Source organism: Theobroma cacao, chromosome 2 (assembly GCF_053813885.1).
Source record: "Theobroma cacao isolate CCN51 chromosome 2, ASM5381388v1, whole genome shotgun sequence".
Lineage (NCBI taxonomy): Eukaryota > Viridiplantae > Streptophyta > Magnoliopsida > Malvales > Malvaceae > Theobroma > Theobroma cacao.
The window spans coordinates 2,991,063-3,007,161 of NC_142640.1; the positions used below are offsets into that span (position 1 = coordinate 2,991,063).

At 34.2% G+C, this 16,099-nt stretch overlaps 4 protein-coding genes across 7 annotated transcripts; 2 read left to right on the forward strand and 2 right to left on the reverse strand.

Moving 5' to 3' along the window:
• Window positions 1-35: 35 nt before the first annotated feature.
• LOC18607525 (transmembrane protein, putative (DUF1279)) lies at window positions 36-910 on the reverse strand. The gene has a single exon (XM_007041734.3). It carries the CDS (start codon window positions 712-714, stop codon window positions 271-273), a length of 444 nt encoding a protein of 147 aa, XP_007041796.3. The 5' UTR covers window positions 715-910; the 3' UTR covers window positions 36-270.
• Window positions 911-1,451: 541 nt separating this feature from the next.
• On the forward strand, window positions 1,452-2,690 carry LOC18607526 (mavicyanin-like). The gene is made up of 2 exons (XM_007041735.3): window positions 1,452-1,849; window positions 2,215-2,690. The coding sequence occupies exons 1-2, from the start codon at window positions 1,615-1,617 to the stop codon at window positions 2,544-2,546; spliced, it is 567 nt and encodes a 188-aa protein (XP_007041797.1). The 5' UTR covers window positions 1,452-1,614; the 3' UTR covers window positions 2,547-2,690.
• An 86-nt stretch (window positions 2,691-2,776) lies between these two features.
• Window positions 2,777-5,613, reverse strand: AMS (basic helix-loop-helix (bHLH) DNA-binding superfamily protein). The gene is made up of 8 exons (XM_088804026.1): window positions 5,516-5,613; window positions 5,240-5,422; window positions 5,078-5,153; window positions 4,920-4,988; window positions 4,064-4,744; window positions 3,592-3,891; window positions 3,322-3,498; window positions 2,777-3,228 (listed from the first exon to the last, which is right to left on the reverse strand). The coding sequence occupies exons 1-8, from the start codon at window positions 5,611-5,613 to the stop codon at window positions 3,001-3,003; spliced, it is 1,812 nt and encodes a 603-aa protein (XP_088660152.1). The 3' UTR covers window positions 2,777-3,000.
• A 5,619-nt stretch (window positions 5,614-11,232) lies between these two features.
• LOC18607528 (uncharacterized) lies at window positions 11,233-15,914 on the forward strand. 4 transcript variants are annotated; one of them, XM_007041737.3, is made up of 7 exons: window positions 11,233-11,479; window positions 12,367-12,521; window positions 13,386-13,550; window positions 13,669-13,803; window positions 13,915-14,079; window positions 14,579-14,868; window positions 14,991-15,914. In XM_007041737.3, exons 2-7 carry the CDS (start codon window positions 12,392-12,394, stop codon window positions 15,741-15,743), a joined length of 1,638 nt encoding a protein of 545 aa, XP_007041799.3. In that variant the 5' UTR covers window positions 11,233-11,479; window positions 12,367-12,391; the 3' UTR covers window positions 15,744-15,914. The 4 variants fall into 4 exon arrangements, with proteins under 4 accessions (XP_007041799.3, XP_088659734.1, XP_088659733.1 ...); XM_088803608.1 differs by lacking the exon at window positions 13,386-13,550 and having other exon boundaries at window positions 11,234-11,479; XM_088803607.1 differs by lacking the exon at window positions 13,915-14,079 and having other exon boundaries at window positions 11,235-11,479.
• The last annotated feature ends 185 nt before the right edge of the window (window positions 15,915-16,099 follow it).

Below are 16,099 nucleotides of genomic sequence, written 5' to 3' on the forward strand. Positions count from 1 at the left end.
ACCGTTAAAATCCATGCTCATCAACAGCAGAAATATAGTACAGTACTAAGTAATACTATTATTGCAAAAATTATTGTCCTTTTTCAAATGTAAAAACAGCAGGTGTAGCTTTAAACAAGCTAGCGCCATCTTTCTTCTCCATTCCTCAATTTCCCCAACCGACACCAAAAACGACAAAAGAAACCATTCACAGTGTCACAAGCATATGAGAAAATAGAGAACTTTTTTATGAAAAATTCAATGAAGTTAAAAAAAAAAAGAAAAGGAAAATCATACACGGTTCTTAATAATCCTCCTCCTAGCCAAAAACCTAGCCACCGGAGGCGTAAGCGCGATGGTGATCGGAACCCGTACTGGGAACAAGGCCTTGTTACAAAGCACAGCCAATGCTAGGGCCCCACCAGTGGAAGCGGCGAGCTCAGCCGTTCGATTCCTTCCTTTCTCCTCAACCACCACCGGTGATTTCTCAGTGGGTTCTACCATCACAAACCCATCTGGGTTTGGGCATTGCTGGGATGGGTTTTGGTTCTTTTCGTCTTTGGAAAGGCCCGGGAGATGTAACTTGTCGAACAACGATTCGACGTCGACGTTGTTCTTAATGGCGACGTAAAGTCCGGTTATTGAGGCTGTAGAGACTGCGAAGTGGACCCCAAACGCCACTTTCCCGTACTTCTTCAAGAGCTCCCTGAATCGGCCTCCACGTAAAGCAGCCATCTTTTATCCTTCTTTGGATTTTGTATAAGAAAGTGAAGACAGTACTGGGGGGGTTTTGGCGGTGGTTTAGGGTTTTGGGGTTATTTTGGGTTTAGGCGTTTGGAGTTACGGTCAAAAGATGGATTGCTGTTTTTACTTTTCCTTCACTTTGCAGTCAGAAGGAGGTAAAGTAACTGTTGAACCCAAAACGACACCGTTAGTTTCTACTTTTCCCTGTGGAGAACACATTGGGACTACTCCATAGGACTCCTATTTCCCTTAGCTGCATCCATTAGATATATCCAATGGGCCTCGAACCCATTTAATTAATTTATTTGTTATCTAATTTATAGTTCTCTTTCTTCACCAACATCATGGGTGGTGCAACTAATTGTATATCGCACACCTACCTCTTATATAAAAAGTAGAGTTAGAATGGGGAAATGCTTAATTTATAATTCATGCCATATTGTCTTGTCCTTGTTACTTAAAGGCATCAAGACTTACATATGTATCTTGTGTTTGAAGCATCTTCTACCTTCCATCATCATAGCAGGACATCCATCCCTGCAACAATCTTATTGCTTACAAAATTCATAACACTTTCATTCAACTTTTCATTTCATTGGTGGGCTGCCATATATTTGGAGCTTGGGGATCAATTACTTTTTGTCACTTTTGAAAAGTTCTAAAACCTTAATATAAGATATAGTAATAAGAACAGGCATGGCTACTGGCATAAACATTTTAAAAAAATCCAGTCCTAGACCAATGATTTGGTGCCAGTTATACCTTACTAGTTGTTCCATAATTTATAAGAAGTGATGGTGACAACCCCAGCTAGATGGAATTGATAAAAACTAAGGGGGTTATATATCACTTTCAAATGTTTCAACCATCTGAAATGTCTTGGTTGGTTCAATGGTTTTCAGCAAACCTTCCAATATTTCCATCATATTCATTGATTTCAAAGCGATGGAAGACAAGACTGTCAGATATGGTAGTCTCTTCCCAATCATTCTTATGATCTGTTTTTCCTTCTTGAAAGGTGCCACATCTGAAGTTTACAGCGTTGGTGATGAGGAGGGGTGGAACTCAGAGGTAGACTATGTTTCCTGGTCACAGAAATACAATTTCAGCGTTGGCGATGTTCTAGGTATAACCTGTTCCCTTTAAAACTTTTTCTGATTTGGTTTCAGCTCTATGGTTTATTAAAGTTTGCAAATAATCGTGTCCCAAAGTAGAGTAATCAATCTTAGGATGAAGAGATATATTTGGTATGGATTCTAAGAGTCATCTACAAAATTGTCTGCCTTCCTCTTTAGTGTTAGGAAAATCTGCATTTGGTCAATATGGTTGTGAACATATCCATACCTTTTCCACATAATTGCCGTATCTATGGAGGTTTTCAAATATAAATATGTCAACAGATATATACATATATATCAAGCAGCAGCTATATATTTCTACACAACAGAGAAGATGGTTCAGAATCCAATTTTGGGTGTGTGTTTTTTGTAGAATTTAAATATAATAAGGGGCAACACAATGCCTTTGAAGTGACAGAGGCCACATACCGATCATGTGATACGAGCAGTGGAGTCCTAGCCAGGCATGAGACTGGAGATGATAAAGTCAATCTCACCGAATCAAAGAAGTATTGGTTCGTCTGCAATGTAGGTGGCCATTGCCTTGGGGGTATGAGGTTCGGAATTGATATTAAAGCAGGAAACACCAGTACTAATTTGGGGCCAACTCCATCAGCCAACTCTGGTAGTACTTATGCCTTGGAAAGATGGAGTTTGAGTCTCTGCCTTTTTGCATCTGGAATTCTACTCAGTGTGTTTTGTTGATTGAAAATTGCTGTTTAGGCACTACTTTCTTCTTTTTTGACCATTACCTCCCTTAAGATGATTTTTATCCATTCTGGACCCATCATAATTGATTACTTTAAATGTGAACTCTTTAAGTTAATACAGTTACTGTTTATCCCCTAACATTTTTAGCCATCTTAACCCTGTGCCAGGGTCTGACTATCATCATAACCTTTATGCAGCCATTTTCACCTAACATATATACTAATCAAACATGTCAAGTACTAATGGTATTGGTATATTGAAATGCTTGCAGAAAGCATATATAAGTAGATCTTTCTGCTAGAAAAAGTTTTTTTTTTTTTGGGGGTGGGGGGGTGCGGGGTGTTACTCCTAGTATTATTGTAAGAAATCTCCTGATGATTAGCATACATAATACAAGGAAAGGGATACAAGGTCCAAAGACCCTTTCTTACGCACAGCTTGAGGAAGGTCATGCCAATTGCTTTTGGAAGTGGTGGAGATGGCGGTGGTGGGAACTGATATGGTGATTGTGGAGTTGATGCTGGAGCTGCTGCTGCTGCTTGTGATAATTGCAATCAATGCCATTGTTGTTTTCCGAAGCTTTTGCCATCTCAGACAAACCTTTGGAAGGGTTTCGGGTCAGCTCCAGCAAAGAGTCCCTCACATGATCAGCTTGAACCATCTCACTGTCTTTTATCTGCCACCAAAAATTAAGTTTAGTTAATTAGAACGGGAATTGTGTGTATAAATATCTAAGCAAGATGCAATTTAGTCTTCAAGGATATCTTACCTCTACTTTGAAAACATTTGACACAAGGCCTCTGAAGCTGTTTACATTCGCATTTGTTACTTCCAAGCCCAATGAATCCAAAGCCTCCATTAATCTCACAAACCCGCCAGGTTTGTGCTCACAGAATACTTTAACGAAAAACTGGTTTCCATCTATTTGAGCAACTTCCACTTGTACCTAAACATTTTCCATCCTTCTTAAGAAATGAAAACACATGAAATTGCCAGTTAAACTTCAACTGGGAAGACAAGAATATACGTATTGATTTACCTCCATCTGCTGTGTCTTGTCACTTGTAATTTCCACATCTTGCTTGTGCTTTGAGACACTGCCATTACCTCCAACTGGAAAGCCATTCGGTCCTTTATCATGTTCAGGGTTAGGATCCACAGCGATTTCATTTTGTGAGAAAATCTCAGATTGAACATTCTTGTGGATTCCATTCAGGCCTGTTTTCTTAGAACCATCATTATCCGAATGTTCTTCAAGCTCATCTTGTAGTTCTTTTACTTGGTTTTGTAACTCCTTCACAAACTCAATTGCGTCTCCAAGGATGGAAGCCCTATCCAACTAAGAATAAACAGTTGACAACAAATCAAAAGATTTTTGGACTAAAGCTACTGTCAGAACTCAATCTAGTTCTTCATGGTGACAACAGATTAAGACAAAGGTCATAAAAGAAGGAAACAAGTACTATGAAAGGGGAATCAAGTAGATAATGTACTAAGACAGTGGTAACTACCTTAGAAATTTTGGGAACCAAAGAGCGAAGAGCATAGAGTCTCTCATTAAGCTTCTTCCTCCTTTTCCTCTCAGCAACAAGGTTTTTGGACTGAGGCCCCTTTGATCCTGGCCGCCTTTGGTACCTTGCATCATCTTCATCATCATTCTGATCACTGCAATCTGACATTGAATCTGATCGTCCATTATCTTGTTTTATCGAGTCCTTATCGTTTCCTTGGATTAGGATTGATTCATTGGTTATAATGGAATTCAATGGATCCATCTCTTGAAGTCCATTATCATTATACGGGCTAGCTACCTTGTGATCAGGAAGGAATGCATCGTGGGATCCTTCAACATACACATCAATCTTGGTTTTATGTTCTGAAAGGTAATTATACTGCTGCAGGGAGTTCGTTGGCGAATTGCATGATCGAATTTGATCAGAAGAGATGTCATATGGTAGGTTTAGTGTTTCTAGTGTTGTTGCCAAAGAAACCGGTTGTTGGAAATGATTGGTGGGATCCTTTTGATCATCCTCATTGCCTAAATGATGCTTTGGTTGAAGCTCATTCAGTGCTTGGGCGTTTAGTACAGTAACATGTGCATCCATGCTGCTTGAGTTCATCATTCCGCCTTGCTCTAATGTGATGTTGCAGAGGGTGGCAATATAATCTACGACATTTTGATCTTCACATACCTGTTTTCAGAAATTAACAATCGACCAATTGCCATTTATGATCATAGAAACAGGGTTTTCATAGTAAGAAACAAAAGATAAAATGCTATTCTATACAGCTTACAAAAAACCGTGTCGCAGGATCAAAAGGGAAAATGTAACAGAAAAAGGAATAAGAAAAGAAATATTGTAGTACTTGTTTGGCAACAAACAGCTCAACTAGACCTCCTGCAACTGGAATCAAAATCCTAGTTCCAACAATTTCCTGCAAAGGTTGGAAGAAAAGATCAGCTTAGATTTTGGTATGCGGAGGGATAGTCGAAGGTGCTTGATTAATTATTTAAATGTACTAACCTCTAAAACATTTGAATCTGAGTTTTTAGAGAAGTTTAACCACTTGGGTTGGTTTGATATCAAGGTTTGTGCATGGCTCCTGTTTATGATCTCAGGAAGTACTTAAACTCGACAAACACTCATAAAGATATGGAAAGAAGAAGAAAAGAGGAGACAGTAAGCGAGTACCCGGAGTCCAGGGGCATGCAAGAGGGAAGTTGGGCAAGTAGTTCACAGGATTTGGTTTTGGGGTGCTGGAACATAACATCCCTGCAAGGAAGGACTGGAGTGACAGGAAATTGAAGTTCTCCACCGCTTTCAATGTTCTCAGCTCCAGCACAACAACAATCCATCCACTCAATAAACCTAAACCAATCAACAAAAAAATACATTGGAGAGGAAGAGAAACATAGATGGATTTACACACACATATCATTGCAGTTTATGATTTATTCTGACCTTTGATCATCACTTAATTTCCAGAGAACGCAATAATCCCATCCTTTGGATCCCACTAGCTGTCTTAGTCTCTCCAGAAGGTTTTGGAAAATATTCATCTTAACCTTCAATGATTCACTGAGGGAAAAGGGATGAGAGAATCGCAGTATCAGCTAGGACTTGTCAGGAAACCAAGAAACCGCATGCAGAAGAATCCATCAACTGTTTCTACCTTCTAAAACCTTACTAACAAATCTAGACACTTTTTCTGTAGTACACTCACAAGCAACCAGAGACCAAAAGAGAGAAAACAGACCTGGCAGTTTACAATATCTACTCTTAGTTCCAAAATTGTTGTTGCTGCTTCTTTTGACTGAACAAAATTGGAAAATTAAAAAAAAAATTAACAAATGAAGAATAAAAAACAGAACAAAAGGAGAAGTAGAGATGCATACAGGGTTGAGTTGATAGCAATGGTTAACTGCATCATCATCCACTGCAACATGACTTACCTCATCCTTAAAACTCCCATCTCAAAAAATTCAGAAAGTTATCAGTATATAGCTTCTTATTGAATGAAAAAAAAAATCTAAAGGATACTAACAATTTTATATTCAGATGAAGCTTGGGTTTGTTTTTGTTACTTGGTAGGTGAAATGCAGGGCTTGCATGAGAAAAGAAGTTCAGATTTATATATTCTTGGGCTGAAAGAATGAGAAGGATATATTGGAATGATGGCAGGAGCATATTGCATGAGCTAAGATGGCGTGTAAAACCTTAACTAACTCTTTCAAGCTTTTTCATTCGTTATGGTTACATATTCTCTCGTGTCTCAACTACTCTCACAACGTCGCAACAAATTAAGAAAGAATAAAACTAAGCTATGCGTCGGCAGTTGCGTTGAGACGAGAGAAATCCCAAGATCCTGGTTGTCCCCCATTTGGAGGAAAGCTTGACTGTTCATCAAGAACAAAAGCTGGAAAAAAAATATATATATATATATAATAAAATACAACAACATCGTATTCATATTATACTAAGATAAAAACTATCTTAAATTTGTTATAGTTATATGTTTATAATAGAAATAACGAATATATCGCATAACATGTATTAAAAAATATTTAGTAAAAACTAATGAATAGAGGTGACATTTGTTTTAATGTTATGTTAAATTTTTAAAATGTATATCTAATTTAAATTCAATTGATAATAAATTGAGAAATATTTATTATATTTATTATATGTTCAAAATATTATTAATTTAATCGATAAAAAAATTTTAAACATTACCTTTAACTGTTGGAATTTGAGAGACTAATTTTAATCCCGAGAGGAGGGGAATGAGAGGGAGACTTGCATTTCGAATACGCAAATTCAGCAGATTGTATGATTCATTCACACAGTCATGTTACTGCAATACCAACACTGCACGTTATTTACAAGGCAATAGGCATTTGGACACGTGCACCGAGAGAAGCTACGTTATAGCCTTATACGGCCTGGACTAGGCCCAGACCCTGTCCCTATTAAGCTTGGAATATTCATTACTAGCTGGGAGAGCGGAGCAATAGCCCATAGTGGGCCGGTGGCTATAAGTTAACGACCACGGCCCCAATCCAATCAAGTTCTTTATGGGTAGGAATTTGTTCCTTTTTTTATTGTTATTATTATTTAGGAATCTGGAATAATTAATTGGTCCACATAGTTCCACCAAATACATGGCCTTAATTTCCTCCGGTCATATCCACATCAACTACCTTTTAGCATTGAACAAGCACCCGCCAACCAATTATTTGTGTTGTCAAAATTTTTCCTTTTTTTTAATTTGAAATTTCCACCTAATAATATTCAAAACAATCAATAGAGTAAGATGTCAACAAGCATTTTATAATCGAATATTCTATATTATTCTATCTAATTAAATAAAATTAAAGTTTTTTTTTATAATTAGATTTGAATGGTAAAACAATTACTCGTCACGGTTTATGTATAATTCAAGTAGTAGTCTTAATATATCTACCATCTAAATACAATTACAAATAATGAATTTTAATATTAAACTTTATTATGCTTTGTTTATAAATTATTCATAATTAATGGGATACTACTAAAATTTATTAATTGTTTTAATTATGATTCTAAATTTTAGTTTATTTTTTACCAATTAATTTTATTTTATTAATTTACTTTTTATTAATAATTTACATAAAAAATTAATTTTATTAAACTTATTTTAATTCGATATTTAAAAGGTATGAATATGTGTAGTTAAATAAAATATTTACAAAATTTGACTTAAGATATTTAAAAAATAACAAGTATTTCACCGTCGACATTTTTAACAATAAATTTATTACTATAGTTTGAAAATATTAAATACAATAAAAAATCAAATAAATTCTCTTAAAAATGTTTTGTTTTCCTCTTGATATTATGTTGGAATAGACAAAAAAATTTACTCCTTTATTTACATAATAATAATAATATTATTATTATTATAGAATATGGAATAATAAATGTAAGATAAATTAACATCACTCATTTGTTTCTGGTAATGGTTTCGCCATTATTATGGGAAAGTACAAACCAGACTGGTTGATTGAATGATTGATTGCCAAATACCCTTTATAGGGTAGAGTTTTCGAAGGCATAGTTTAGACAAGTCCACGGTCTCTGTTTCTTCCTTTTGACTCGTCGCTCCTGTGGTCCACAGCTCAAGGCAGTCCTTTTTTGGGCGTTCAAAAACATTCAATATCTTTGCGTCACAAGTGATGTCATTAATTAGGTTTGCAATTAATTAGATTTTAAATAGAAGATCAAATATTTAATTTGAGATCACAATGTTTAGATTTTTATCCATTCAAGATCAAACGTTTCAATTATAATAATTAAAATAATATTTTTAATATTTTATAATTAAAAGTTAAAGTAAAAGATATTTGACACACCTAATATATGTATATGACGTAAATGCTAACTTATTGTGTAAAATATGAAAAAATAATTTTATTAAAATTTTTTTTTGTCAAGTTAAAATGGATCAAATTATTATGTGACTGTGTAACAACTTTTTTATTATGACATATTAGCGTATAATAATTACATTTTCACAATGATTTATAACAACTAAATCTTCAACATAACGTGTAACAATTATATTTTTTAACATGACGTGTAACAATTAAATTTTTAACATAACTTATAATACTTATATTTTTCAATAGGATGTATAATAATTAAATTTTCAATATAACGTATAATAATTATATTTTCAACATAACATGAACAATTATTTCCAACATGACATATAACAATTAAATTTTAAAATATAGCGTTAACAATATTTTTTTCACAAAAAGTAACAATAATATTTTTCAACATGTCATATCATTAGCTTATGCGATTTTCTGTCGCATAATTTTTTAGGAATCAAAAAATGTTTGTCCCTTAAGTATTAAAATTAAAACATTTGGCTCTTAATTGAAAAACTGTCAAAACGTTTAACCCTAATTTCAGCATTTAACCTAAATACAAATCCAGCATACATGTATGTCAAGGACTTAAGGTAGACCTGGCAATTCGTGTTTTGTGTATTAAACATGTCAGACACAAAACACGTTAAAATTAAATACGAACACGACACGAATATTATTCGTCCCTTAAATATAAAACACGTACATATATACGTTTAATTACCATGTAACACAACATGACATGTTTAGAGACGTTTGTTAAACGTGTCAATATATGACACGACACGATTAATAACATGATTAACACGTTTAACACATTTAACACTATTAAATAAAAATATTTATAATTAAATATAATTTTATTATTTAAATTTAAAATCAATAATTATAAAAACAATTATAACAAAACAAAATAACAAGAACATCAAGTATAACAAAACAAAATTTAAAATTAGGATTTGGCATGACATGATTACATTATTATATTTATAAAATTTAAAAATATTATTAAAATAATTATTTATAACTATTTAAAATTATGTAAATAAGGCTAAAACAGTTTTTGACTATTAATTTTTAATAAGTTGATAAACGTGTCATGTATACATGTTTAAATACGATAATGCGACTAAATACGTTTATATGTTTAAACACGATAACAAGATTAACATGATTAATTAAATGTGTTTAAACGTGTTACTCGTATCTGACACGTTAAGACACGAAAATTTTCGTATCTTAAACGTGTCAGATACGATTAGACACAAAACATGTTAAGACTAAACCCAAACCTATTTAACTCCCTGTCTTCTCGTGTTGTATTAATGTGTTTTGTCTAAAATTGCTAGGCCTAACTTAAGGTTTGCAATTAATTAGGTTTTAAATACAAATCCAGCATATATGTTATGAACTTACGTTTTCAATTTAAAACACATGTTTGATAGGTGGTAGAAAATTCATATTTATATACTCAAATTCACCTCATTTTTTATTAATATAAAATTCATGACATTTTATCTTATCTAATTATGCAACGTCTAGTTACATTGGCTATTTTCTCATAAAAGAGAAAAACTTTAATACTAGTCTAGCTCTACCTCGATTCTTATATTTTTTATGATAGCTCCACATCAATGAAGATTCGAGTTTGTTTTGATATCACTTGTCACGAAGTTACGTATCCAACCTAAAATACATATTTGATAGGTGGTGGAAGATCGATATTTATATATTCAAGATCCATCCATATTTTTTTAATGTAAGATCCGTGACAATATATCTTCGCTAACCTCCATTTTATTATCCTTTTCTTAAATAAATATTATTGATTTCATTTTGTAATTTAAAAAAGAAAATAATTATTTGAATGTCACAACACATTTAGTAAAATCATAACAATTGGTTACATAAATACATTTTAAAAAAATATATCTCGCTCTCAAGAGAAATTGATACGATTATAGGAAATTGAGTAAATTTCACTTGCATCTTACGTCGTTTTCAATTTTTTTACATGATACTTGATGATTTTTTTAATTAGTACAAAAATTTAATTAGTATTATTAATTTTAATTTTTAAAATTTAAAAGATAATTTTTAATATGAATAAATAAGTTAACATTGAATTGACGATATTTTCATGATTTTACTAAAAAAAAATTAATAGGCTAATCTTTTATGAGAGTATAAATTGTTTACATTGTTCTAATTGAGAAAAAATATATAAAATATTACTTAAAGAAAAATGAAATAGCACCAAGTTATACTCTTGTTGTTTTCAATAAATTCGGTTACACAAGGAAGCAATATTCCCTAAAAATTTCCTCTATATGCCCCACCATGTGTTTTGCCTTCATGTGTTAAGCAACGCTACCCTTTTTGACAATTTTTATAGAAAAATAAATAAATAAATAAAATTTCATATATCATGACAAATAATTATTATTTAAATCATTCAAATGTCGTGCTTGTCAAAAGTAATATAAAACAAAAATATCTTACTAGTAACAATAATTAATAAAATAATATTATATAAAAAATTAAAGTTGAACTACAAATTTGGCTGTTCACCAACTTTCATCCTAACCAACAATTAACAAACAAAAAATAAAAATAAAAAAGGTGGACCTACGTGTGGATCTAGGAGTCGCACGTGTCTAATATGTATGTAAGGCTAATGTGAAAGGAGTAGGTGGGCAGCAGCAGGCTTTGGGGCTGAATTCACATTTCATATTTACATGGAAACATATTGTAAACATTTCTCTGTCGTTGTCCTGTTTGATTTGTACAATATAAACGAGGAAGTTCCAGAGCTCCACGACGGTCAAGCCACGACAATCCCGAAGACAAGAGGGTGTTTTCTTCGCATTTTCACATTGCAGACACGTTCGTTAGTCAAACTTTTTTATGCAAAAGAGAAAATAAAAAACTTTTAACAATAAATTCTCTATCTCTGGTATCATTACCTTTTGGTTCTCCTTGCCCTCTCTATCGCTTGTCTTCCTTTCTGGTATTCTTCCCTTTTCTTTCTCAGTTTTCATCCTTGTTCATGTCCTACTGCTTATACCTTTATGTTTCTATCTGCTTTTTTCTGCGTTGTTACATCATGCATGGCTTTTTTTTTTTCTTTGGGTGGTTTATACGAGGTGAGATTTTGGAATAATTTCTGGGTTTCTTTTGTTCTTTTGTCCTCTGTTTGGAAGGGATGAAAGAGTAGGAAAATGTAAAGAAAGTTTTTTTTTTTTTTTTTTATAATTGGGGGAGGGGGGATCCGAACCCTGCTTTTAAGGCAGGATAATGCACGAGCTAAATACTCGGGTGCACAAAAAAGAAAGTTGTTATGTAGAGTTTCTGAATGTTTAGTTTTCTGGGTCTTTTTTCTCTCTACCTCTCTTGTGGTCTTCTTTGTTCTTCTTGACTCTTGACTTGTAAATTTTGGTTTTGAAACTAACAAAACCAAAAGGGTGGGTTTTGTCGAGTTCTGGCTGCTTTATCTTTTGAATAAAAAGAGATTCAATTTCCCGTATAGTTCTTTGTCTTTTCTTGATTGATAGATATCAATAATTTTGGAAAATCCTAATAATTTAAGATGGTAGGATGGTGCATCAGAAGTTTTTATCTTTTTTCTTGAACGATAATCTAGTTGCTACCTGTATATGTAAATTCAAGTTATTTTTTATGTAACTTGTGTATTGAATTTTAATTCTGTTTATAAATTTGGAAAAGAATGATGGTTTTGAGATAAAGGATCAACCACTCGGTTCAAGGTAAAATTTCTGATTAAGAAGTGGAAGATCATAGAAAGCTAGGATCTTTTGTGCATACTACTCAATTGCATGAGAAAATTTTTGGTGAATTCCTTGTACAATATTGTGATAATTTATTATGAGTTTTCAGAGGTCCAAGTGAAGCCAACAAGGAGATGGATGAGAATGGAAGAGTACACCCAGGTTGCGCTAATGCTGCTAATCCCTACCATGAATGTGGTGTATATTGCCTAGAAAAGATTGCTGAAGGCAAGGGGCGAAAGGAAAAGGATAAAAAGAAATTAGGTAATCCATGTTCCTCCTCATGCTCTGTTGCCAACTGAATCTTTGAGAACATGTTATTCTGCACAATCCGCATGATCATTGAAGTTCAATTCTATGGCAAATCATCTCATTTTTCCTTATAGTTTTTGCATCTTGAATGACGGCCAAAGCTTTTAGGAGTTTATGGGAAAGCACCTTACTGCAAAGCTTCATATGCTATTGATTCATAACCAATTCACTGTGATTGTTGCAGGGTGGATGATGAAATCTAACTAATGGTTTAAGTAAACTAATAAAAGTTGATTTGTAAAACCAATTACTCTAAAAAGTGAAGATATTGAGAGTACGATTATTTTCTTGGGTGCAGCATCCATGTAGAGGAACTTTTGGTCTATTCCATTTCTAAAGAGCTTGCAGTTGATTAAAACAATTTCATTCTGATTGTTAGCATTTCACATTCCCAGATTTCCAACCTTCAATGGTTGCTTTAGCATAGCTTTAAAGCACAATAATTGATAGATTGTGTGTATAAGGAAGATGTCATTTATGTCTTTCTCGGCTTGACTAGCGGCAGATTTCCCAGAGAAAGGGCATGTTTGGCAATATCTTTGTTCCTGCATCAGATGTGGTTTGGTTAAGTTCAGAGTATGAAGATTTTAGTTTTCTCATTAGTACTCGAGCACTTGGTTTTCCTCTGGTTTTAGTTTCACTTTAGCTTGGCTGATATAGACATGTTGTTAAGCCTCACCTACAAACTTTGAATTTGTTATTTTAATTGCTGATCAGAGTTTCAACCGATAATGATCAGAACAACGTAAAAATATGAGCTTTTGTCGACCACTTTCAAGAGACAGGTTTAATTTCATTTCCATTTTCATTTTTTAGATAACCACAATGGTCTAAAAGAAGTTGTGCGTAACAAAAGGAATGATGATGTGGGGAGAATGCGATCAAATTGCCCTAAAGCATCTAATCCTTACCATGAATGCAATGAATTTTGCACCCAGAGAACATCCAAGACCAATATTCAGGGGGTTAGAAAAGAATCAGGTTTCTGATAGTGATTAAAAGAAGTTCTTTATTATACTAATAAGGTTTTGAATTCTGTTTAGGTTTTGTTGATCTCCTTCTAAAACTAGGTTTATATTTCTTTCTTTGTATTTGTTAGATAATCGCAATGGTATAAAACAAGGTGAGCTTAGCAAAAAGAAGGATGGCGAGGGAAAAGTGCTCCCAAATTGCACAAAGGCGTCCAATCCTTACCATGAATGTGATGAAAATTGCTTCAAAAGAAAGGATTCAGGTTCCTCATGATGATTAAGAGATTTGTTGTTTTAGTACTTTTTGTATTCTGCGGGTTTGCCTGACCACTTTTTAAACATAGGCGTAAATGTTTTTCTTTTCTATTTGTTAGATATTCGCAATGGTATAAAACAAGGTGAGCTTAGCAAAAAGAAGGATGTGGAGAGAACAGTAAATCCAACTTGCCCAAAAGCATCTAATCTGTACCATGAATGTGATGAAAATTGCTTCAAAAGAAATACTGATGCTGATACACAGGGGCTTAGAAAAGAATCAGGTTGTGCGCCCTCTTTTTTCTAAATGCTGTTCATTAAGTTGCCCGAAACAACCTCTCTTGCAGACTTCTTTTTCCTTTGTTTGTTTTTATGGGGTTGCATTTGTCCCTGCAGAAAGAATAGGGAGTACAGTCAATCCATTTTGGTAGATAACTTAATACAATGAGATAGAACCAAGGGAATGAGGGAGAATTAAGCAGGGTGAAAGCCATCATCCAGCTTACTGTTGACTCTTCTAAGAATCTTTAGGAATTAGGAAATGTCCTTTAAGAATTCACCCTCATAAGCCTTGTGATGCTTAGGTTGTGTCATATACTAAGATTTTATTTGTTTTGGCTCGATATTGCGCCTTAAGGTGATTTTTTTAGTCTGATACACTTTGAGATGCATTTTCACCAGTTTGTTAACATCTAAGGATTCTCCCTCAAGATTTGATGATTTCTGATTCAGGATGCACAGATGCACTGATACTTGTTTCTGACTAGGGTATTTTCCTTGTAGGTTCCAAAATTCTTGATGCTTCTAGAAGCTTTGGCAGGAAAAAGAAGGGATCAGACTCTCAGTCGAAGTCCCCTCGAGCGCTTGAAACTACCCCTGGCATAGGTGCAGTTTACCCTGGTGAACCCAAGTCACCTCGTTCTCATTTTTCTAGGAAGAAGATGGAAGCAGAGAATGGTGAGTCTTTTTCTTCTTCTGAGCAACATTCTGAAGGAATTTATTCCCGAGATCAATCTTTTGACAAGGGGCAAATTCAATACTCACAATCAGTTCCTATGTCTGGGAAAATCATGGTTGGTCCCTCTCTCTCTCTCTTGGACAAACTAACACTTGCACACACTTGCATGCAAAAGCATTAGTTATTTTTAATTTTGTATTTATGTGAATCCTCTCTTTATGTTGTCCTCTCTGACAGTCACCTGCTGATACACCAACCAAATTTAAAGAAGCAGAGAAGGTTCAAAATTCCCCCAAGGCAAGTTCAGATGCAAATAATGAGGATGGGAGCGAAGATGCCACTATCTCAAACTTTAGTTTCTCAGGGATTGTCCGAGCTCTACAAGAGAGTGATGAGGAAGAAGAGGTCGAATCTGTTATCTCTGATTCCTGTGTATCAGTTGGAAAATACCATGTGAAAGCAAGTATCTCTTCGATTCTACAGTCAATTTTTGACAAGTATGGAGACATAGCAGCTAATTGTCAGTTGGAATCAGCTTCCATGCGTGCTTATTATTTGGAGTGCTTGTGTGCTGTAGTTCAAGAGTTGCATTCCACCCCATTTAAGCAACTGACCAAATCAAAAGTAAAAGAAATGTTTGCTGTTCTCAAGGATGTAGAATCTGCACATATCGATGTAACTTGGCTGCGTGCTCTGCTCAATGAAATCTCAGAAGCCATGGAGCTCGTTAGTCAACGTCAAACTTTTGAAGCGAAAAAGGCCAAGTGCGATCAAACTATAGAGTCGGCAAGGAAGGAACTGGAATCCAAAATCGAAGATCTAGCTCAGAAAGAAAAGGAGGCTGCTGCTGCCCGGGAACAAGTTGCTGAAACCAAGGCTTGTTTGGATGAAATCGAGCACGAATGTTCTCAACTGGGCAAAACTATTTCATCCATAGTGTCCATCATGGAAAAATTCCAGGGCAAGTCTCTGGCGAACGAGCTCTTGTAATGCGATTGTGAAGCAAGACATTACTATTCGATATACTTCCCATCTTACCCTTTTGTTTAATAGTCTCAAGAATGTAGTTTGTGTAGAGCAATTGATACTTTTGATACTTGTTTTTAAGTGCTATCTGATCTTATGCTAGCCTTTATGGAATAAGTTTAGCTGTCAAGAAAAGTAGTCTTTAATCTCAGTCTCAAGGCTTGAGAATGTGTAGGTGCTATACATGTAGTACTGCATAAAATTGGGGTTGCATTTTGCATAGCCTGAATCCTGTACAATCATTTGATTAAACTTTCTTTTTGTAATTTAAAGTAATAATAATAATAATAATAATATAAAAACAGTTCAATAATGCAGAA

What these genes read in the sequence shown, in the direction of transcription:
- LOC18607525 (XM_007041734.3), bottom strand. Translation starts at nt 714, where the DNA reads ATGGCTGCTTTACGTGGAGGCCGATTCAGGGAGCTCTTGAAGAAGTAC.
- LOC18607526 (XM_007041735.3), top strand. Translation starts at nt 1,615, where the DNA reads ATGGTTTTCAGCAAACCTTCCAATATTTCCATCATATTCATTGATTTC. An exon ending in CAGCGTTGGCGATGTTCTAG is followed by an intron (nt 1,850 to 2,214) that starts GTATAACCTGTT and finishes TGTTTTTTGTAG; the next exon opens with AATTTAAATATAATAAGGGG.
- AMS (XM_088804026.1), bottom strand. Translation starts at nt 5,613, where the DNA reads ATGAATATTTTCCAAAACCTTCTGGAGAGACTAAGACAGCTAGTGGGA. An exon ending in AAATTAAGTGATGATCAAAG is followed by an intron (nt 5,423 to 5,515) that starts GTCAGAATAAAT and finishes TGATTGGTTTAG; the next exon opens with GTTTATTGAGTGGATGGATT. An exon ending in ACAAGACACAGCAGATGGAG is followed by an intron (nt 3,499 to 3,591) that starts GTAAATCAATAC and finishes GAAAATGTTTAG; the next exon opens with GTACAAGTGGAAGTTGCTCA.
- LOC18607528 (XM_007041737.3), top strand. Translation starts at nt 12,392, where the DNA reads ATGGATGAGAATGGAAGAGTACACCCAGGTTGCGCTAATGCTGCTAAT. An exon ending in AAAGGATAAAAAGAAATTAG is followed by an intron (nt 12,522 to 13,385) that starts GTAATCCATGTT and finishes TTCATTTTTTAG; the next exon opens with ATAACCACAATGGTCTAAAA. An exon ending in GGGGCTTAGAAAAGAATCAG is followed by an intron (nt 14,080 to 14,578) that starts GTTGTGCGCCCT and finishes TTTTCCTTGTAG; the next exon opens with GTTCCAAAATTCTTGATGCT.